Source organism: Cotesia glomerata, linkage group LG4 (genome assembly GCF_020080835.1).
Source record: "Cotesia glomerata isolate CgM1 linkage group LG4, MPM_Cglom_v2.3, whole genome shotgun sequence".
Lineage (NCBI taxonomy): Eukaryota > Metazoa > Arthropoda > Insecta > Hymenoptera > Braconidae > Cotesia > Cotesia glomerata.
Window position 1 is genome coordinate 9,687,991 of NC_058161.1, and position 20,718 is coordinate 9,708,708.

General features: G+C 29.8%; 6 protein-coding genes and 1 long non-coding RNA gene across 13 annotated transcripts; 3 read left to right on the forward strand and 4 right to left on the reverse strand.

Moving 5' to 3' along the window:
- Window positions 1-71: 71 nt before the first annotated feature.
- LOC123263263 (neuralized-like protein 2) lies at window positions 72-1,739 on the reverse strand. 2 transcript variants are annotated; one of them, XM_044725875.1, is made up of 4 exons: window positions 1,425-1,739; window positions 913-1,303; window positions 485-808; window positions 72-405 (listed from the first exon to the last, which is right to left on the reverse strand). In XM_044725875.1, exons 2-4 carry the CDS (start codon window positions 1,256-1,258, stop codon window positions 293-295), a joined length of 783 nt encoding a protein of 260 aa, XP_044581810.1. In that variant the 5' UTR covers window positions 1,259-1,303; window positions 1,425-1,739; the 3' UTR covers window positions 72-292. The 2 variants fall into 2 exon arrangements, with proteins under 2 accessions (XP_044581810.1, XP_044581809.1); XM_044725874.1 differs by having other exon boundaries at window positions 913-1,325.
- On the forward strand, window positions 1,716-2,860 carry LOC123263264. Its single transcript, XR_006509139.1, has 2 exons — window positions 1,716-2,109; window positions 2,562-2,860. It is a non-coding gene; the product is annotated as an uncharacterized LOC123263264 (long non-coding RNA).
- Window positions 2,861-4,524: 1,664 nt separating this feature from the next.
- On the forward strand, window positions 4,525-8,489 carry LOC123263818 (protein lifeguard 1). Of its 5 annotated transcripts, XM_044726807.1 has the most exons (6): window positions 4,527-4,715; window positions 4,838-5,008; window positions 6,066-6,146; window positions 6,669-6,773; window positions 6,857-7,302; window positions 7,387-8,489. In XM_044726807.1, exons 3-6 carry the CDS (start codon window positions 6,092-6,094, stop codon window positions 7,744-7,746), a joined length of 966 nt encoding a protein of 321 aa, XP_044582742.1. In that variant the 5' UTR covers window positions 4,527-4,715; window positions 4,838-5,008; window positions 6,066-6,091; the 3' UTR covers window positions 7,747-8,489. The 5 variants fall into 5 exon arrangements, with proteins under 5 accessions (XP_044582744.1, XP_044582745.1, XP_044582742.1 ...); XM_044726806.1 differs by lacking the exon at window positions 4,838-5,008; XM_044726808.1 differs by lacking the exon at window positions 4,838-5,008 and having other exon boundaries at window positions 4,527-4,693.
- A 441-nt stretch (window positions 8,490-8,930) lies between these two features.
- LOC123263821 (ras-related protein Rab-10) lies at window positions 8,931-11,107 on the reverse strand. Its single transcript, XM_044726812.1, has 5 exons — window positions 10,513-11,107; window positions 10,287-10,347; window positions 10,028-10,166; window positions 9,831-9,920; window positions 8,931-9,748 (listed from the first exon to the last, which is right to left on the reverse strand). Exons 1-5 carry the CDS (start codon window positions 10,637-10,639, stop codon window positions 9,563-9,565), a joined length of 603 nt encoding a protein of 200 aa, XP_044582747.1. The 5' UTR covers window positions 10,640-11,107; the 3' UTR covers window positions 8,931-9,562.
- Window positions 11,108-11,692: 585 nt separating this feature from the next.
- LOC123263816 (uridine-cytidine kinase-like 1) lies at window positions 11,693-14,790 on the forward strand. Of its 2 annotated transcripts, none has more exons than XM_044726804.1 (10): window positions 11,693-11,939; window positions 12,147-12,271; window positions 12,420-12,590; window positions 12,679-12,785; window positions 12,864-13,034; window positions 13,099-13,170; window positions 13,389-13,640; window positions 13,729-13,935; window positions 14,012-14,197; window positions 14,277-14,790. In XM_044726804.1, exons 1-10 carry the CDS (start codon window positions 11,887-11,889, stop codon window positions 14,592-14,594), a joined length of 1,662 nt encoding a protein of 553 aa, XP_044582739.1. In that variant the 5' UTR covers window positions 11,693-11,886; the 3' UTR covers window positions 14,595-14,790. The 2 variants fall into 2 exon arrangements, with proteins under 2 accessions (XP_044582739.1, XP_044582740.1); XM_044726805.1 differs by having other exon boundaries at window positions 11,695-11,939; window positions 12,167-12,271.
- Window positions 14,791-14,825: 35 nt separating this feature from the next.
- On the reverse strand, window positions 14,826-17,968 carry LOC123263815. The gene is made up of 9 exons (XM_044726802.1): window positions 17,137-17,968; window positions 16,885-17,057; window positions 16,584-16,817; window positions 16,434-16,509; window positions 16,117-16,304; window positions 15,904-16,048; window positions 15,621-15,836; window positions 15,399-15,517; window positions 14,826-15,285 (listed from the first exon to the last, which is right to left on the reverse strand). Exons 1-9 carry the CDS (start codon window positions 17,494-17,496, stop codon window positions 14,835-14,837), a joined length of 1,962 nt encoding a protein of 653 aa, XP_044582737.1. The 5' UTR covers window positions 17,497-17,968; the 3' UTR covers window positions 14,826-14,834.
- Window positions 17,969-18,048: 80 nt separating this feature from the next.
- Window positions 18,049-20,704, reverse strand: LOC123263820 (putative glutathione-specific gamma-glutamylcyclotransferase 2). Its single transcript, XM_044726811.1, has 4 exons — window positions 19,934-20,704; window positions 19,359-19,394; window positions 19,003-19,265; window positions 18,049-18,513 (listed from the first exon to the last, which is right to left on the reverse strand). Exons 1-4 carry the CDS (start codon window positions 20,084-20,086, stop codon window positions 18,231-18,233), a joined length of 735 nt encoding a protein of 244 aa, XP_044582746.1. The 5' UTR covers window positions 20,087-20,704; the 3' UTR covers window positions 18,049-18,230.
- Between the last annotated feature and the right edge of the window lie 14 nt (window positions 20,705-20,718).

Here is a 20,718-nt window from a genome sequence, read left to right on the forward strand (position 1 = left end):
CAAAAAGTATTGCGTACTAAAATAATAAAAACTTTTATAAAACACGAGTTTTAAATTTGATATACACATAGTTATAACCATAATAGTAACTATTATTGTTATATTTGTTCTGACAATATATATAATTTTTTTCCTATAAAATTTCATAAGTATAATTTAATAATTTACAATAAACGAATCAGAAAAAGATTTATGATGAAAGGACCTGCCTTCGACACAATCGATTCCCTTATACTTAATCTTAAAAAAAAAAAAAAAAAAAAAAAATTCTAGCTTAGTATATAGTTCTACATTATTGATAAAGTAAAAAGTCTTTTAACATTTGTGGCAATGGTAATAAATCAACAGCATTTTCTTTCGTATATTGTAAAATAGCATCACGACAAGCACTTTGTAACGTAGAAACTGAAATGAAAATACAACAAATTAATACATAAGAAATAATTAGTATGAAAGTAATTTAAAATTAAGATTTTTATTATACCTGCATAGAGTTGAACTATTCGAACTTGCTTTGTTGTACCATAAACATCAACAACCGCGTGAATTGGTTTTTCTTTATAAGGAATATCCTTTCCACATATACCTTGATCCACCCCATTAATAATAAAATGCATTTCCGCTAAATCAGTACCTCGCTGTGGTACATACATTACACCTATACGACTACCAGTTTCGGTAGGCAAAATATTTTGGCTCGAGCCAACTGTATTAGGTTTTAATGCTGTGTAAGGAATAATTCCTCGAGATGTCTGTACAGTAATACCATCGGTTATTAATTTCTTCTCGTGATGAGGATTTGATTCACCTTTAGGAGAAAAAGCAGAAACAAATTTCAATTTTTTCATCTATACTTAGTTTACTTGCTATTAAAAAAATATTTTTCAAATAATTGTATCTACTATTCTTTACCTTCGCTGACACTGAAGTAAATATTGTGACTCTGAGTTATTGCAAACACCCAACTAGATCCCATATTCACTAAATTCGGTAATGCATATTGAGGTAAACCTTTTTTGTCAGCTGTTACAGGATCAATTTGTGTTAGTCCTAACCGCATATGACCGCTCCATCCTCGCTCGTATTTTTCTATTTCCAAAAGGAAAATTTCCCCAGGTTGTAGAGGTTTTTCACTAAATGTCAATGCATTAGCGAAACTTTGTTTTCTATATGCTACTGTATTATCATCACAAAGTATTATATTTTCTCCATGACTTGGATGAAATCGCGTAACTATTTTACGTGATTTTTCTGACATTATCACTAACTTTACTAAGCTTAAGAAATAAAATTGTTTTTTGACCTATAAAAGAATAATTATGTCACTGGAAGTAAAAAAAATTAAATATATTTAATTTGAATTGTTATATCACTTATAATACTGGAAACCACATTGTATCAATAATAAAACTTAAAAAACTCACACACAGACACGTAGGTGTAATACATTTTCCAATGAAAAACAAAGCAATCACAAAATTATTAAATATCCTCTGGATAATATTTTCAGAGACATTGTTTTTTATTATTAATTAAATAATCATGTATTATTAATTAACACTAGTCACAAATTAGACCAAGGAGTGGCAAAGAAAAGTATAAGATTTCTTATGCCATTAAATAAATAACACAGTGACAGTATGTTTCAACACGGTCAAATATTGATCAGCTTTGAACACTTTATAATTAATAATAATGCTATTGATTAACTCACCAATAAAATAATTCAATAGATTTGAGTTTTTTTTGTATACATTATTAGATTAATTCAATAATTTTATTATTTATCACTTAACATAGACAACTTGTACTTTATTCTGTCGCCAGGTTTCGCTGATTCACCGACTAAGATGAAAAATGGCTGACTTGAAGTGATTTAAATTTGAACTCTACATTAGTCAAAAACTCAAACTTTTAATTAAAAATAAATTGAGATAATTTATCAGAGTTTATTGAATGTAAACGTGAGTGGTAATGACTGGATGTTGAAATCGTGTTATTCGTATTCACTCTAAAAATATCAAGTCTAGTGCAAAAAATTACATTTACAGAACTGATACCGGAGTAAATGGTGAACTTGTCATGCTCAAGACGAATAGATTTATGATGGTTAGTGTGGCGTAATAATATGACAGCTTGTAAATACTATCAAGTTATAAATTGAATATAAGCATAAATAAAGAAAACAAATAGTTAAAAATATCCTGAGATACAAAAAAAATGTTGACTTTTTGGTAGATTTTACTCAAAAAAAATTAAAAAATTAATAAGCATCTACTTAAATTCAACAAAACATTAACAAAAAAAATTTGTATCGCTTGGAATTGAATAGTTAAAAAAAATATTATAAGTTGCTTATAGGAATATAAATTATTTCAAATATAGTTTATAATAATCATAATTCAAGAAAGAAGTAAGTAATACTCGAAATAATATCAATGGATAATATTAATAGTTTTAGAATTATTGAATAAATAATCAAAGTTACAAAATATCTTACTACTGCATTGAACTATGCGGTATTAGAACAAATAATTAACAATAAGATAAATTGTTTACAGGTTATTCGAAGAGTTTGAGCTGTCAGAGTAACGTCTTAAATGTTATGATTTGCTAAAATTAAACATCAATGACTCGTGGCGTGGATACCCTCCGATGCTTGACCTCCAGAGTAACAAGAATCCTCACCAAAATCGAATAATGTGGCGGATCAATTCGAATATAAACCATTCACCAGTGAGCGATGCACGAGATTTCCAGAAGACTAGTTCAAGTTGATCAATTTGTATAGTCTAATGTTTTATTTTTTCCTTTAAAAAGCATGAAAAATTGATTAAAATAAAACAGAAATTTCACATTATAATGATTTGAAATATATTTATGAATTTAAACAAAATTTGGTGAATTTTGACTTTCGATTAACAATTTAGAGGTGATGAGATAATTTTTCAATATTTTTATATTATATTTCATATTCTGCATTAAAAATAAAATAAATTATGAGAAAAAAATTAGGAAAACGGTTGACCCTGAAGGCCATCTCTGCAACTTCCCGCTAATTCCATACTTAGGCGCTTAAAATTGCACCAATGACGTTTTTGAGCTCTTCGAGCTCAGAAATACAATTTATGGGTTATTTTGAGCTTTCCGAGCTCAAAGAGATTGCTTTCCTATCCTTTAAAGCTCTTCGAGCTCAAAAGTCTGATAGAGATTTGATGACACTATTTTTTGAATTTTTAAACCACAATAACTTTTGAATGAATAAACCGATTTTTACGCGGTTAGAAGCATTCGACGCAGTTTTTCAAGCCTCACAAAGAATCTTAAAATTTGAATTGATCGCGCTAGGAATTTTGGAGTTATTCCGAAAAAACACTTTTTTCGGTTTTCTTTCGTTCACGATATCTCTCGAATGAATCAACCGATTTTGACCGGACTGGTGGCGATCAACGTGGCTTTTTGAGGTTAAGAGCTGATTAGTTTTTGGAATTGAACCTTTAAGCCGTTTAAAAGTTATTCCAAAAAAACCACATTTGAAAAAAAATTTTTTTTCAGTTTTTTTAAGATTTCTCAAAATCTATTGATCTGAATCGGTCCAAATAGTTTTCAAAATCTAAGTTTGGTCAAGTTCTTTCGAATGGCACCAACCGCGATGAAATCGGTCAAGCCGTTCAAAAGTTATAAGCGGTTCACATACAGACACCGTGACAACCTCGCGGGGATAGTCAGGGAAGCTTCCTATGACCTTCAAACGTCGAGATCTGATGAAAACTCGATTTTTGCAAAACGGGGTGAAAACAATAACTTCCCGATTTTTGAAAATCTTCGATTTTCTTAGCGGGAAGTTAAAAAAATTGGTCGACACATCAATTTTTCGAAATTTCACTATGTGGGATGCGGTTGAGTTCGATTTAATAAATTCCACCAAATTGACAAAATTAACATATCGATTAATTTTTTTTTTTTGTAAACTATTTTTTTTTCAATGCAAAATATGAAATGTATACATTTCATATTTCGATATGTTAATTTTGTCAATGTTAATTTTGTCAAACTATTCAATCCCAAGCGGCAAAAATTTTTTTTTGTTAATGTTTTGTTGAATTTAAGTAGATGCTTATTAATTTTTTAATTTTTTTTGAGTAAAATCTACCAAAAAGTCAACATTTTTTTTGTATCACAGGATATTTTTAATTATTTGTTTTCTTTATTTATGCTTACATATTCAATTTATAACTTGATAGTATTTACAAGCTGTCATATTATTACGCCACTAACCATCATAAATCTATTCGTCTTGAGCATGACAAGTTCACCATTTACACCGGTATCAGTTTTGTAAATGTAATTTTTTGCATTAGACTTGATATTTTTAAAGTGAATAGGAGTAACTCGAATAACACGTTTTCAAAAAAACCCCGAGATTTCTGTCTCCACGACAGTATATAGCTTCGGCTTTGAGATTTAAACAAGGCACAATGCGACGTCTATGAACAGTTTGGAAAATTACATTAAATTTTCTACGGCTCCACCAGTCTGCACAACGGCCGAATGGGAAACCACCCAGAGCCTCCTACTATTTCATACACATTTACAGTCACGAGTCATACATATTAGTGAACAAGATTCTTTTTAGAAGAAATTCGTTGTAATAATTGCTTCACTCCAAGCCAAACTATTCTACGGATTCAACGTGAGTGATTAATTACCAACAGGTAATGTATTAATAATAAGATAAACAATTAATCCAAGATATTATTATATTTGCAACATAAGCGACATAAGTATAGTCTGTGTTTGTAACACAATTTTTCTTATCGATTATTATTATTTCCAGAATGTACGAGTGACGCATCAGCGTGCCGTATGCTTATTAACGAAATTAATACGTTGTTGTCAATATTAATATAATTATTCCCTAAAACTATTGCTAATGACGGTCGAGTGGCGCAATAGTAATTGATATTTAGCCATAAATAGCGTATCTGAATTAGAAACACTGAAAGTGGTTTGTTTTTCTCAGTCGTCCATGTATTTATAAGAGACACACTAAATACATTCCATTATATCGGTTAATTTGATGAGCGTTACCGATAATTTTTTATTATTAGTATTAATGATTTTTAACGTGATGTAGGTCATATTTGTATACTTGCAATGTTTACGTTTACCATTAGTAATTTTAAATGAAGAAAATTTAAATGGATTAATCTGTTGATCGATTTTTTTTTATTTCAATTATTTATTACATATATCGAGTTCATTAACTTGATTAGTCATTCAATTTACTTAATAATTATTGTTAGTAATTTCTACAATATAAAATTAAATAGATGACAATGTCATTGAAAATCTAATCATTAAATATCAGGTGTTAATTTATCTTTCACATTATTATCCCTGGTTAAAAAAAAGTATTGAGACAAAGAGAAAAGTATTGAAAAGTATTGGTTTTCTTGTCAATTCAATACTTTTCAATACTTTTTTCTTTGTCTCAATACTTTTTTTTTATTCAGGGATGCAACCGTTCAATGATATTTGATTTAATTATTATTATTATAAATGCAATTAATTTATATTAACTACAATTTTTTTATTTTTGAAAATGATTCATCGCGATGCAGTGAATCAATATTTTAAAGATATTATTTTATCTTTGTAAAAAATCAAAAACATCTCTTTTTTTCTTTAAAACTGATAAAGAAAATTTGTGTGAAAAATCTATTCAGTTGGTCAATAAATCGAAAAAAAAAAAATAATTGAATGTATCATTTATAAAATACGGTAGTGTAATACGATAGTAGGAATAATTAGTAACTGATTACTGGAAAAAAATGTTATAGATAACAAGTGACGTATCTCAAACGTTTGTATACATACTTATCATTTATACAAGTAGACAGTTAGTAATCCGTAGCGCATGACAGGTTTCTGCATACACATATTTAAATCCCGTTTTATGCTGTTATTTCAAAATTATTTTCTTAAAAACAGTCATTCATTATCAATTTTATCACTTTTAAACAATTTATTGATTAAGTTTTGATTATTGTTGGTAATTTTAGGTTCTTTAATCAGCTAAACCAATAAGATGTCCAATTGGCAGAGCCCACCACCAGGTGCAGGATTCTATCCAGGCCAACAAGGTTCTAATTTTTAATTTAGTTTAAAAAAAATTTTATCATAAATATTAACTACCGTGTTCATGGTTTTTTGCGTCTTATCTAATCGTAAATTATTTTGTTAATTCACTTGGTTTTTTTCACGATATTGTTTTATTTTTTCTTTTGCTACAAGACATGACACAATTCACGTCCACTGCTCAGAGTTTTCCGGCAATTCAAATAAATTAGTCGAGTAGTTGTAAAAATGTCATTTAAATTACTGGAATAGCTGCTTACTTCATTACGCTATATTAGATGAATATATCAATTAATTTTATTACAGCTTGATCATTTAAAAATACTATTTCAAGCTTCATATTACATTGGAAGCAGAACAAGCATACGAGAATAACCCATCAACGGCAATGGAACCTCAATGCAATAATCCATCGACTAAAACTTCATAATATTATAACTTATTATTTTACTTTCATATAAATCACGTGATACAGTCGTAAGTCATAATCTCAGTTGCTTAACAGATCATTTTATTTGCTTGCGCAGGGTACCCGTATCCACCACAGAACCCTGGTTACCCACCAAACCCGGGATATCCACCTAATCCAGGTTATCCACCTCCTCAAGGCGACTGGAACCAAGCACCACCAGGTATGTAATTATTTATTTTTAAATAGTTTCATTAATAATTGCATTTTTGATAATTACTAAATAAAATAAATCAATATACACAGCTGGATTTATTCCAACGGGCGGAAACTACGGACAAGGACCTCCACCAATTCCACCTACTGCAGCTTTTGGTCAAGCTCCAGGAATGTACGGGGCAAACTATGGTGACGAGGCCCTTCACGATGAGCCAAAAGGCTTTGATTTCAGTGACAAAACAATTAGACAGGGTTTCATCAGAAAAGTCTATGCTATTTTGATGTGCCAGCTGCTGTTGACATTGGGTGTTATTGCACTTTTCTTGTACCACATTCCAACTAAGCGCTATGTACAAGAACACCAAGGATTATTTTGGGCCGCTCTTGTTCTTATGCTAGTCTCGTTAATTTGTATGGCTTGCTGTACAAATGTAAGACGTAAAGCTCCGATGAACTTCATATTTCTTTTTATATTTACCAGTGCTGAAAGTTTCCTGCTCGGTACGTTGTCATCTCGATACGAAAGTCAAGAGGTATGTTAGTTTTTATCTAGCGTTTATTATTTTGAATTCAAATAAATAAGAAATTTTTAATTAACTTTCTATTCAATTGTTTAGGTAATACTGGCAGTAGGAATAACAGCAGCAATATGTTTTTCATTAACAATTTTTGCATTCCAAACTAAATGGGACTTCACTGGTATGGGAGCTGCACTCTTTGTTGCTGTAATGTGTCTTATGTTGTTCGGAATAATTGCCATGTTCTGGCACGGCAAAACAATAACAATCGTTTACGGCGCTGTAGGTGCATTAATATTCTCATTGTATTTAATCTACGACACTCAATTGATGCTGGGTGGTAAACACAAGTATTCCATTTCACCCGAAGAGTACATATTTGCTGCATTAAATCTTTACCTTGATGTTATTAACATCTTTATCTATATTTTGTCGATAATTGGAGCTTCTCGTGATTAATTACTTTATTATAAATGTAAATTATTATCATCATTTTCATCGTCATAAATATTATTTTCATTCTACACCAAGTTTATTTTTTTCAAATTCATTGTCCAAATTCATAGATGTTTCAATAATGAACAATTAATAATGATATTTCGAAAAATGAGTAAAGTTTGCAAGCCTCCAAAAAATTTTACTTTGTTAATAACCACAAAGTATTTTTCGATACAGGCTTTTGGAAAATGAGTAGGCTTAAAAGCTTTATCTAGTCGAGAAGTCAATTCAAATATTAAATTAATATCGTCATACTTCTGTTTTTATGCTTGTTAATAATAATTATTATTATTTATTTCATAAACTTTTGTTACTGTTAATTGTTTGACGTCGCAGTTAATTATTTTTTCATAAATGTTAATATAAAATGTTTCATATATTATCCTCGTTCGACCTTCCTTAGAATATCACGGTTCCTGATTTACTACTTATTAAACATCTTTTAACCTTCATACTGAATATATATAATAATTAATTGTTATTAAATTATCACCGAAATAAAAAATTAGCTATAACAAAAATTATTGCTGGAAATTAGTATCAAATAAGTCAAAAGTTTTCAGAGTATTAAGCACATGATTGTATCGTTTTATCTCGAGTTAAAAACAAAATTTAAATAGTAACAGATACTTTTACTGTAAAAGCTATTTATACATGTATAAATAAATAATAAGTAAATTATATTTACAATATTGACGTTTAAATACGTTTAATATTTTTTTTTTTGTTTATTTAGAATAAATTAAAAATATTACAATATATGTAATGTGATCTAACGCGCAATTATTAATGACTTTATTTAATAAAGAGGATTGAGGAGAACAAAGTAAATATATGTCCAAAAATATTATCTATTTGACAAAATTGTGTATGATTATATTTGTAATAGTTAATTAGTTTTACAGTTGATGGGATCAAATTTATTTTCTTTATTTATTATTATAATATATATATATATATATATAAATATATATATATATATATAAATAGTTTAACATACACAATCGGTCCAACATTGCATCCGGCCATTTAAATTATTCAAGAAATTTTTTATTATAAAAAAGTCTCAAAGTCTTTTTGTATATTGGTTCGCGTGCGACTTTATTGATACTTATAGTATTTTTTTAAAAAATTAAATCTACACGTGAACTTTTGTGTTTTTATTTTAGAGTACTTGATTGTTTTTTATCGTGAGTATATGGAAAAAAACATACTTCCAGACTTAAATGTTTGTGCACGTACAAGAGACACGTATACAATATAATAATAGGCACCTCAGACGCTGTCGTTTTTTTATTTTATTTTATTTATTCATTTTTTTTATTATTGCCTTTATCTTGCGTAAGTAAAAAGGATGAGACTAGATGATACATTTCTTCAATTACACTTAGTTATATCTTAATTGTGGGATTACATTTTTTGCATACTTTGATTTTAACTTTTTTTTTTCACTAAATATAATTAAGCAATTTATTGTAAAAAAAAATCCCATCAAATTTATAGCCAATTGTATAATATTGATGAAGTGATGAGCGTTGGCATTATGAATTGTAAAAAAAAAATTTTTGTAACTAACTTGGGCAGTGATAATAAAAACAAAAAATTTTAATATTACTAACATTGATGCAAAAAAAAAAAACGTGATGCAACTCAAAATGACACGATATGCATTAAGCCTATAATCACAAATCTAAACTGGCACGAGTTTATATATGAGTTTATTATTATAAATATTATACGCTGTTTATAATAAATAATAAATAGTAAAAAATTGTAATTAGCAGCACCGATTCGAACTTCTTTCTACCCTGCGATCGACTGTCACGCGATCAGGAGCATCTTGAGGTTCTTTCCCGTGAGTTTTGTCCAAGATAGCTTCTGCCAATTCACTGAACGCGCGGTCAATATTTATGTCTGCCTTTGCTGAGGTTTCCATAAATCTGATTCCATGCTCTCTGGCAATCTATTATTAAAGAATAATATAGTATAAAAATCTTTAAACACAAATATCACCAAAAGTTGACTAATCATTTTTAAATACTAACTGCTTCTCCTTTTTCTGTGCTGACAACACGCCGGTCTTCCACATCACTTTTATTGCCCAATATCATTTTTTCTACATCCTCATTAGCATGCTATAAATAAAACACCATTTTATCATTAATCAACCGGAAAAAAGGTTATCTTCATATTATTTTTAATTTATACTTTTTATTAATATTAAAATTTTTTGTGAGCTTACTTCATCAATATTCCTGAGCCACTTGACAATATTCTCAAATGTTTTTTCATTAGTTATGTCATAAACGAGCATTATGCCCATAGCTCCTCGGTAGTAAGAAGTAGTGATAGTATGGAAACGCTCTTGACCAGCAGTGTCCCTGTAATCACATAAATATCTTGTGATAAACTCTACAAGTCACCACAACTTATGATGATTATAAATTATTATTTTTTTTTTTATTACAAGTTACTTATTTGTATATTAATATTTTTCTTACCATATCTGTAATTTTATTTTTTTGCCTCTCAGTTCGACAGTTTTTATCTTGAAATCGATCCCTGTAATCAATTTTATTTTTCAGTTAATTTAATGATATAACTAGTTTAATTATAATAAAGTTTAGTTGTAGAGAAAAAATAATAAGTGCGTGACAATTTTAAAATAAGCAAATTATTATTACAAGTTGTATCACAGGTCATTGATCTTGTGATCATTGAACTTACCTATTGTAGAAATAAAAGTTGTTGAAAACGCGTCATCCGAAAATCTGAAAAGAATACAAGTTTTTCCAACCCCTGAGTCGCCGATTAACAGCAATTTGAACAACAAATCGTATGTCTTCTTAGCCATTTTATCACCTGAGTATCAGCCTCAATAAATATAACCAAAAAATCAGTGATTTGACAATAAATTATCAAAAATAAATAGAGTTAATTCAAGCGCCTTTGAGGTAGAGCGAGTTGTCTTAAGTGGATGTTATTTTAGACTATTATTTTCAGCTACTGCTACTGCTATAACATGAATTCACACTGGACTAGTTGTGACTTTAATGTGTTTGTATTATATTTAAGTTTAGTTTTAATAGTGTTTCAAGGTCAGTGGAGGGCGCGTCTCAGCGTTAACGACGCACAACACTGACGTACTGAAATTTAACGACGTCTTATCTGGACTTTTGTCGATGATTAATATAAGGGATACACAGGAAGAAGGAATATAAAAAACACTAGCCGAAACTTCTGTCTACTCCGGTACTAGCTACCTCTTTTCACTATCCATCAAACTATACACCAACACATATAAATATATTATATATAAGTAATGTATATATATTTAATATTCACAGTTTCACAGTAAGTTTTTTGCAATTTCTTAGTAGTAAGACAGCGACATCTAGTACAATTATCATGAATTTAAATCCAACTCCCACCATCTACTACCTTTTCGCTAGAATTCGAATAATTGGTTCGAAAACTGCGCATAATTTCAAAATGTCAGATTGACAAATCTATTTTATTTAAAAATAAACAGAATAATAAAAAATTAGAATTTGTAAAAATCATTAAATATATAAAAAAAAAAAACCTATGAATGAAGATTATTCTAAAATCAGAACATACCTGACGGTTTGTTTAATTTTTTTATACAAATTATTGTAATAAATTTTAATTTCCGATTCACAATTGCCGCGCTAGTCTTCTTTTTCACCCGTCATTGGTTGAATGGTTCCGATTTATTGATAATGCGCTCACAAATATACTGCGCATCACAAATTCAAACTGATTGGTCAGCTACATTAGTAAAGTAGAAAGTAGTGCAAGTACATGTGTATCTACTTTTCTGCATCAACTTTAATTGCATTGGTAGATCATGTTACAATTTGATAACATGAAAACCTGCCCAATCAATTGTATACTTACCGGCGTACGGCTATATATATATAAATATATCATATATAGCCTATAGCAGGGTAGGTATAAGAATAAGGTGTAGAAAATGTTAGAAAAACTCGCTAGCAAGTCACAAAAGCAACGTGCTGCAACGTGTCGACATTGAGCTGAGAAGTATATACCTTTTTTTATTTGCAACTACAGTTCGTAATGGCAGCTGAAGTTCAGCATTTCGAACCACCGAGCTCAGCAAGCTCTGAAAGGTAATTTAAACAATATTATTTGAATAATGAAACATATTTTTTAATTGTTATAATAAGCTTAATTTTTTTCTGCTGACTTCATTGATGTGCTGGTATAATAAATCGACATGTTGTTTTTAAATATTTATAATTGTTAGTTAATTAGTTAATATATTTTTCATTCACAATCATGATAATATAAAAATTAATTTTTTGTATATATTTTAGCGATGGTGATATATGTCTAGAAGATCGGGCTGTGTTCCTTGCAGACGGTGCCAGTGATGATGGTGATGACACCAGAGAACTTGTTAGTCCTTCACCGCAAGTTCCTCCACGACCGCCTTCAACTGGTAATATAATTTATTTATTATTTACTATCTTCAAAAGACTACTTTGATTTATTTTACAGCAGTTATTCATTGTACATTGAATGGTTGACTTAACTGCTGATTTTATCAAATAATTTATTGTTTCTTTATTAAATAAATCATACGATAGGTTCGCAAAAATCACCGAGATCAAGAAGGCAACGAACGACAAGTATGTCACAATCAAGCAAAAAAACTTCTACGGAATGTATTTTACGTAGTAAGCTCAGAACAATTTATATAGCAGGCAGACCTGCGTGGTATGATTCCGCTGGACAGCAAGTTGAACCTTTTGTAATAGGTTAGCTTTAATCATCATTTATCTGGGGATCAAGCAAGACACAATTTATATTTGTTTATTAATTATACAATAATTAATGCTTCTTTAGGGATTTGTGGAGGAAGTGCTTCAGGTAAAACTACAGTCGCAACGAAGATAATTGAATTTCTAAATGTGCCTTGGGTCACATTATTAAGCATGGATTCATTTTATAAAGTATTTATTATTTAACTGTGTTAAAAATGAAAAGTTTAGCAAGTTTAGTGATAATAATGGTTGTTTATCGATTTTTAGGTACTCAATGAAAAGCAGCATCACCAAGCAGCACTAAATGAGTACAATTTTGACCATCCCGAAGCCTTTGACTTTGAATTGCTGAAACTTACTTTACAAAGACTTAAAGAAGGACGAAAAGTTGATGTTCCTATTTATAATTTTGTGACACATAGTCGCGAAAGTCGCACTGTAAGTTTCAGTTACATATTTTATCAAATATTAATAAAATATTAAACTGTGATTTTATTTTTAGAAAACTATGTATGGTGCAAATGTGATCATATTTGAGGGCATTCTTACATTTTACAATGCAGAAGTATTAAAGGTAATTTAAAAACAAAAATTCTGAATTCGTAGAAAAATAAATAATTTCATTTTTTTTAAACAGTATCGATTGTAACTTGTATGTAAAAGTATTATATAAAATTATCTATTTAACAGTAGAATTACTATGGCCTCTTAGAAATGATAAAAATTATTTACGACCGTAAGTGATAAAGTATTAGATAACATTTTTAATATGATTATAAACTTATAATTTAGATGTGTGATATGAAAGTATTCGTCGACACTGATGCAGACGTGCGGCTGGCTCGGCGACTTCACCGAGATATATCGCAGCGAGGTAGAGACTTGGAAGGTGTATTGAAACAGTACTCAGCGATGGTTAAACCGGCTTATTGTTATTATATTGCACCTTCTATGGTACACGCAGACATTATTGTACCACGTGGTGGCGAAAACGAAGTTGCGATTAAACTCATTGTTCAACATGTCCATACACAATTACAGCTGGTACGACATTCAATCCTCTTTCTACTTTGTATTGTTTCATAATATCATGTCATGATAGTTTATTTCATATCATGGTTTATTTTCTTAGCGCGGATTTAAGTTACGAGAGAAGCTGGCTCACTCATACACTGGACAGCCATTACCTAGTGTATACATGTTACCCGATACTCCGCAAGTAAAAGGACTCCATACACTCATACGAGACAAAAACACTGAGAGAGATGAGTTTATATTTTACACCAAGCGTTTAATACGTTTAGTTATTGAGTATGCGCTTTCTTTATTACCCTACAAGGTAAAGTAATTACAATTTTTATTTATCTAATTGTTTGTAAGCCAGTAAATACACAAACTTCATTTTATTTTATCAGGATGTTGTGATCGATACACCTCAGGGTATACCATACCATGGAAAACGGGTCGCTTCAAATAAAATTTGTGGAGTATCAATAATGCGAGCTGGCGAAACAATGGAACAGGCACTTTGTGACGTTTGTAAAGATATACGTATTGGAAAAATATTGATTCAAACAAATGAAAATACTGATGAACCAGAGGTATATGATCACATAAATAATGTTGTCTATTATAATTAATAGAAAAACATGGTCAGTAATGATTTTATCTATTTTTTAGCTCTTTTACCAACGACTACCAAAGGATATAAAAGATTATCGTGTGATTCTGATGGATGCGACAGTTGCTACAGGCGCAGCTGCAGTAATGGCGATTCGAGTCCTATTGGATCACGACGTCGCTGAGGATAATATTTTCGTGGTATCACTTTTAATGGCAGAACCCGGCGTTCATTCAATAGCTTACGCGTTTCCACGAGTTAAAATCGTAACCTCGGCGATCGATCCCGAGATAAATGACCGTTTTTATGTTATACCGGGTATTGGAAATTTCGGTGACCGGTATTTCGGCACTGAACCTCTCAATGATTTAGAGTAAATGCAGTATTTGATGACTTCATTTCATTTGTTAATATTTTTTTTTTTGATTTTTATTTTTATCGATTGTAAATAACATATACTATTAATATTAATATTGATATTAATAATGTCACGTTTTTTTATAAACGTTATCATCAAGTTGTCGCCATAACGTATTGGCGAAAGGATTTTAATAAATTTCTCATGCACCATTATTTTGCATTCAATTAATTTTAATAATAAATTATAATTGTTAACATTATAAAGGAGTTGTATTAGTACCAGGTGTGTTGCTTACACCAGCATCCATCATATTTGATCTAAGTTGCCGGTAACCACGAGCACTAGCTCGTCTAGAACGTCGCCAGTTGTCGCCGTTGCCATTTTGCTGTCCAAGAAGATAAGTTACAAGTCGATCGAGCGCTGCTAAATCCTCATTGGTACTTTCGGGCATCGATGAAGATTCTGTTTGCTGGGAACCCACAGCACCCAGTATATCTGTGGTCTTTCCAATATCATCTACAGCTCGTTCAATTGATCCGATATTACCAGCCAGACCTAACCGAGGAGTTATATCATTTGGTCCATGCTGCCCATAACTAAGCCTTTTAATTTTACGGAATGTCTCGTCATTCATTGCTTCTTTCACTGCTTCATTTAATGTTCGTTCGAGTACTTTCTGTTTAGATTTACTCAATCCCTCGTAGAAGCTTAAAAAAAAATTCATTATAATAATTTAAATAATCTTGAATCGAGTGTCATGTTATAAACTTAATTGAATCGCGTTTTAAATTGCGTAATTGTATATATGTCTTGCCAAAACCTTGAATCTATTGAGCTGTTGTCCCGGGATGTATTTTTATCGCGTACCAGACGAATGTCATGCTGCCAGAATCTTCGCAATTCAGGTGTTGAAGTATAAGGTGCGGCGACTTCTTTTATCTTGAATTAATTGATATGGCAATTATAATTATTATTATGCATGTAAAGTAAATGCTAAATAGTAGATAGTATCACATAAAATATGTAATCAATAATTATTTACCTTCAGAACAATTATCGCGGTGATGAAAATACATATGACATTGACAAAAGTTAAACATGCACTGATAATACCATTACAGAAAAATTCAACTGGTAAATAATCCGTGTAAATATATACATATGAGGTGTTGAGGTCTGTATAGGATTCTCCTTTCATGTGAGGCATTTTAATAGGACGATAAATTAACCAAATACATCCGAGAGCCCAAAACAGCCCCTAAGTTTTAAATACAACAATTTTATTAACTTTAGTTTTTCAAAAAGATCAATAATAATTAGCATACACAATTGACAACTGGAGGTAATAACGACGCAGAAATAGCGACTCCGATCAATGGACCATTGCTTCCTTGAAGAAGAGCTACTGCGACTCCTGTTCCGGATGGCAATGCCCATAATACTCCCATCCATAGAGATCTATAGTTACCTCTTTGATGGAAATTTATTAATTATTTGATTTCGGTTGTTGATTAATTAGCGTATTTTAATTATCATACCTTCCTTTCATTTCATCCGTTGGCCAGTCATTGTATCCCCAGGGCATTTGAGTTGTACCGAGAATTAGTCCAAATATAAAACCAAATAGTATAGAAATAAATATCCCAAGCAATAAACTTTTCAAACCAACGCATATTAAATCTTTATCGGCTATTATTGTTCCAAATGTCAATGACATTACTGGTCCCTAAAAAAGTATTAAAAATTTATAATTTTTGAAGCAAGCAAAATAATTTTATTGAGAATTTGTAGCAAAACAATTTCATAAGAAAATCATTTTTTTATCAAAAATGATTATAGAAAAATAATTAATTACCATAAGAGGTGATACAAGCATAGCAGCAACAACATTCGTTGCGCTGTTTTCCACAAGACCAAGGGCTGCTAAACAGCTTAAAAATTTTTTATTTTACTACATATAACTGGAGTTAATAATTCTTTATTAATAACATTTAAGAAAACTTACTCTGCAGTTACAACTAAAAGTATGTAATCAAAAGTAAGATCTCCACCACTTCTAACCCCATCAACTACTTGTTTTACTGTCAACTTAGACCGAATCGAATCAACAAATCCTTCCCAAGCATTTCTCCGCTCTTCTATGTCTTTTCTTCTCGTCACTGAACCGATTACGCCAGCATCTATTGCAGCTGGTCCAGGAACTCGCATTGCGCTGTACGTACATTGCGTTGGTATTACGCTAGAATACAAAATTTTAATTAGTAAAAATTATTTCCATATCTTCATCTTCATTAATTTGTTTTTACCTTACAATGGAATTCATTCGAGTACCAATACCCATTTCAGTTAAACAATGTAGGCAATTTTCGCAAGGATCACCCGCCGGAACTGGAAAAATTACTTCATAATACATATTACCTTTATCTTTGCACCATACTACGTGTTCAACTTTTAATTTCTTCAGTAATTCATCTAAAACCTATAAAAAATTATTAAAATTTACTTTTTTAACAAAAAATAATAAGTAATGAATAATTATTTTTAAAAAATTATAATACTGTTTCCATCGGAACAAAAACTGGATTTCCACTTTGATTCGATCGAGCAGAAAGAGGAGACTGTAATCTTTTAGGCCGTGGTCTCCTTACAGCATTGAAAGCCTCGTCTTCATCTATATCCTTAAAATCTCGACGTTGATGTCGATCATCATCATCATCATCATCGTCATTTTCATCATCACCACCAATTGTAATAAGTTGATTTTTATTTTTCGATTCTTTCAAACGTAAATCTACTTTAGGGCCTTTTTTCATAACCTTTTCATTTTTTTTTGTAAGTTTTACGGGTATACCAAAGACCAACTCATGCTCATAAGACATCGTGGGAATGCAAACGAGAAACACAACACCTCCAGGCATATTTACTTAACAACTACCTACTGTCAATGATGATCTAAAACTGAGTTCTCTGTGCTCTGAATCATTCAATTGAATTTTTAACACTTCTCTAATTAATACTAAACACTAAATATTATATATTGTATAATTAGACTTAATACTCATGTTAATTTTATTTACAGGTTGTCTTATTCGAGTTCTCGAGTAACCAAACAATTCTTTGGAACCATAAATAATACATCAAACTCTACTTTTTAAATTTTTGCAACACTTGGAGCAAGTCAATGAGCATGAGTGAGTGTTAAATTTGAAAGATGCGGTGTGATGATGAGGTTGAAAATGTCCTATAATTACTATTACTGCTGCTACTGTCATTTTTGTTAATTATTTTTCTTTAAGATTGCTATTATTATTACTAGTTTATTACATTGACTACTGTCAAGTAAGTGTATTTTTCTTATAACTACCTTTGTAACTTATGTAAGAAATATGGTCACAGGGAGCTAAGCTCCATGACCGAGAAATAAATAAATTAATTAATTAAAAAAAAAAAAAACAAAAATAAAACTAAGGTAATTATTAAAAAGTTTTTATTTACTTAGAATAAGTAGTATAATTATTCATCGTTATAAATTAAATTATGATTATAAAAAAATAAAACTATTACATAGATAGTAAAAATTTTGTTAGAATAATATTGATTTTATGACTTGTTATTGATTTAACTATAAAAAGCAGCTTAATACAATAATGGATTATGGTTTTAGGCAACGCAACGTTTTGACGGGAATACGTGACGTGTATTGGAAGGAATGAGCCGAAGGTTCATTGTTTCCATTAATATCTTCATCGTCACTATTACTTTGACCTATTTCTAAATCGGCGGCTGTTTCTAGCTCAACAGTAAACTCACGGTTACCCATTAAGGTGTTCAAACATAACTTTTGCTTTTTTATTTTAGCTCGAACTATTGTTTCCAGTGTAAATAAATGGTCGTCAAAAGCCTCAGGTATAAAGCGATGCATAAAATCAGCAAGTCTGTAAATAAATAGATTTTTATTAGCATCAACAACGAAAAACGTTTTTATATTAACTAGAATAAGTTATTGCAATCATTTAAGCGATAAACTATTTTTTTTTTTTTTTTTTTTTTTCAAAACAATTATCTTTGAAATCATATTCTATCATTTACATTTTTTATCATAATTTATTGAGTATTAATGATAATTTTGCAAAAACTAGCCAGGATTATACCAATTATTTTAAAAAATTAGTCATGATTTATTACTTCACCCAAGTCATTAATTAATTTATATATTTTCAGATTGCAAACTTGATTTGTAAATCTTTTTGCTTATTTTAATTTATTAAAAATAACAATATTAGATTATTATCGAACAAATTAACGCGTAATACCGACATAGGAAAAAAATATTTAATTTGCAAGTAAAAACACAACATTTATCAATAAGTAGTTATAAAATTATAATTATGAATGGTAAAAGCTGTTATTTAATTTTAAATTACCTCAAAAGATATTCAACGTTGTGACCACTAGGACCCTTGGAGTTTAGAATTTGTTCAGCGATGTCTTTCAAAGGCGCATCACCAAGCCAGTGCTCATTGTCATGTGTTGCAATGTAAACAACAACTGGAAAACAAAACTTCTTGTCACGAGAGTAAAAAGTGGTTATTGTTGTTAAATAACCACCTAATTTACATTCCCGATTATCGAGGTACGGCAATGCTGCGCTTCCTTTTACTTCAAAGACTCGTCCATATGTTATTTCCTAATAAATAAAAATTATCAATTTATTACTCGATATTTTACATATGTTGAAATATTAAGTGTTAAATTTTATATTAATATTAATATTTATAACCTCTTTGTTTTCCACTAGTGTGACAACACGTCCTGGCTGAAACACAAAAATATATTTATTTTACTTTTTAAAATCTCTGGTGAAACTGGAGATCGTGGTATCAATTACCACAACAGATTTTATTTCAATTACTTTTACTGTAAAAAAAAAACTTGTACAATTTTTGTAGTTATATATCATATTTACATTTACTTAAAAGCATTTGAATAAATAAATAAACAAAACATAAATTATTAACGTGTATATACATTATCACTATGAATTATTTAATGCGTATATATTTTAATACACGTGCAATTTAAATTTATTTATAAACATTTGTTGTTAACATACACATATATATTTTCTCTATTTCTACATTAGTATATTAACTGCAGAGCCATAAATTTTTTTTCTTTTGGCTTCATTTCTTCGCACTTATAAATATTTTATAAAAATATCTTTGTAAGCAAAACCATAGACAAAAGATGTTAAAAATAACTTGAATCTCCAACTATAATCTGATAAAAATTATTTAAAAAATTCAATAAGACAAATATTCTTCTTTTAACAAAATAATAAAATAATAGTATTACCTTTTCAGCGGTACCACGGTGTGTAGCATTTCCTTGCCAGAATTTCCGTTCAAATCCTTTAATGTGCCCAGTAATACTTCTATTGAATTCAAATCCGGGATTCCAACAAAGGGATCCATATCCAAAGATCCAGAGTCCATTTATATCCGCCATACTTTTTTTTTATGTATATTCTTCTTATAAAGACCAGAAATGGAATTATTCGAAAATAATAAATCGAGCGCGGTGTGAAATAATACGGACTAATTGTATAAATAATGACTAAACCAGCAGCTCTTTGTTTGAAAGTCGGCAAACTTTTGTGTCAAAAAAACAAATCCATTGTTTGACAAGTAAAAAAAAATTAATAATTTTATTAAAATTTATTCAGTACTTTTTTCCGAATCTTCCCGCCAATTTAATAATACTGTTATCCATTTAAAATATTTTTACCGAGCAAAGTATTTACCAACCGGTTGATTGTACTCGAGTTAACGGAGTAATGATGATACTACTGCCAATGAGCTTTAAAGCTTCCTTCCTTTCTCAGCCTCGGTATCTCTTTATTATATTTTTTCAGCAGATAGAACACGTTGAATCTAAAGAGATACTACTTTACTCCAATACACTTATATTTATAATATAATAAGAATAAGAATAACTATTCCTTATTATTTTCTTCTCCCACCTATTCCTTCGGTTTATAGACACGTGTGATACTCATTCTATATATCAATAATCTATCATTTTAATTCAATACAACTCATTATAACAACATAAATAATTTAAAGCATAATAATAACTAT

Coding starts and splice junctions, on each gene's coding strand:
- LOC123263263 (XM_044725875.1), bottom strand. CDS start 1,258: ATGTCAGAAAAATCACGTAAAATAGTTACGCGATTTCATCCAAGTCAT. Junction 809..912: donor TTACTTCAGTGTCAGCGAAG/GTAAAGAATAGT, acceptor TTTCTCCTAAAG/GTGAATCAAATCCTCATCAC. Junction 406..484: donor AATAGTTCAACTCTATGCAG/GTATAATAAAAA, acceptor TTTTCATTTCAG/TTTCTACGTTACAAAGTGCT.
- LOC123263818 (XM_044726807.1), top strand. CDS start 6,092: ATGTCCAATTGGCAGAGCCCACCACCAGGTGCAGGATTCTATCCAGGC. Junction 6,147..6,668: donor ATTCTATCCAGGCCAACAAG/GTTCTAATTTTT, acceptor TTGCTTGCGCAG/GGTACCCGTATCCACCACAG. Junction 7,303..7,386: donor CTCGATACGAAAGTCAAGAG/GTATGTTAGTTT, acceptor TCAATTGTTTAG/GTAATACTGGCAGTAGGAAT.
- LOC123263821 (XM_044726812.1), bottom strand. CDS start 10,639: ATGGCTAAGAAGACATACGATTTGTTGTTCAAATTGCTGTTAATCGGC. Junction 9,921..10,027: donor GGCTCAGGAATATTGATGAA/GTAAGCTCACAA, acceptor TTTTATTTATAG/CATGCTAATGAGGATGTAGA. Junction 9,749..9,830: donor GCACAGAAAAAGGAGAAGCA/GTTAGTATTTAA, acceptor CTTTAATAATAG/ATTGCCAGAGAGCATGGAAT.
- LOC123263816 (XM_044726804.1), top strand. CDS start 11,887: ATGGCAGCTGAAGTTCAGCATTTCGAACCACCGAGCTCAGCAAGCTCT. Junction 13,035..13,098: donor ATAGTCGCGAAAGTCGCACT/GTAAGTTTCAGT, acceptor TTTTATTTTTAG/AAAACTATGTATGGTGCAAA. Junction 13,641..13,728: donor TCCATACACAATTACAGCTG/GTACGACATTCA, acceptor TTATTTTCTTAG/CGCGGATTTAAGTTACGAGA.
- LOC123263815 (XM_044726802.1), bottom strand. CDS start 17,496: ATGCCTGGAGGTGTTGTGTTTCTCGTTTGCATTCCCACGATGTCTTAT. Junction 16,510..16,583: donor CTTTTAGTTGTAACTGCAGA/GTAAGTTTTCTT, acceptor AAAATTTTTAAG/CTGTTTAGCAGCCCTTGGTC. Junction 16,049..16,116: donor ACGGATGAAATGAAAGGAAG/GTATGATAATTA, acceptor TTTCCATCAAAG/AGGTAACTATAGATCTCTAT.
- LOC123263820 (XM_044726811.1), bottom strand. CDS start 20,086: ATGGCGGATATAAATGGACTCTGGATCTTTGGATATGGATCCCTTTGT. Junction 19,266..19,358: donor CACTAGTGGAAAACAAAGAG/GTTATAAATATT, acceptor TTTATTTATTAG/GAAATAACATATGGACGAGT. Junction 18,514..19,002: donor AACGTTGAATATCTTTTGAG/GTAATTTAAAAT, acceptor ATTTATTTACAG/ACTTGCTGATTTTATGCATC.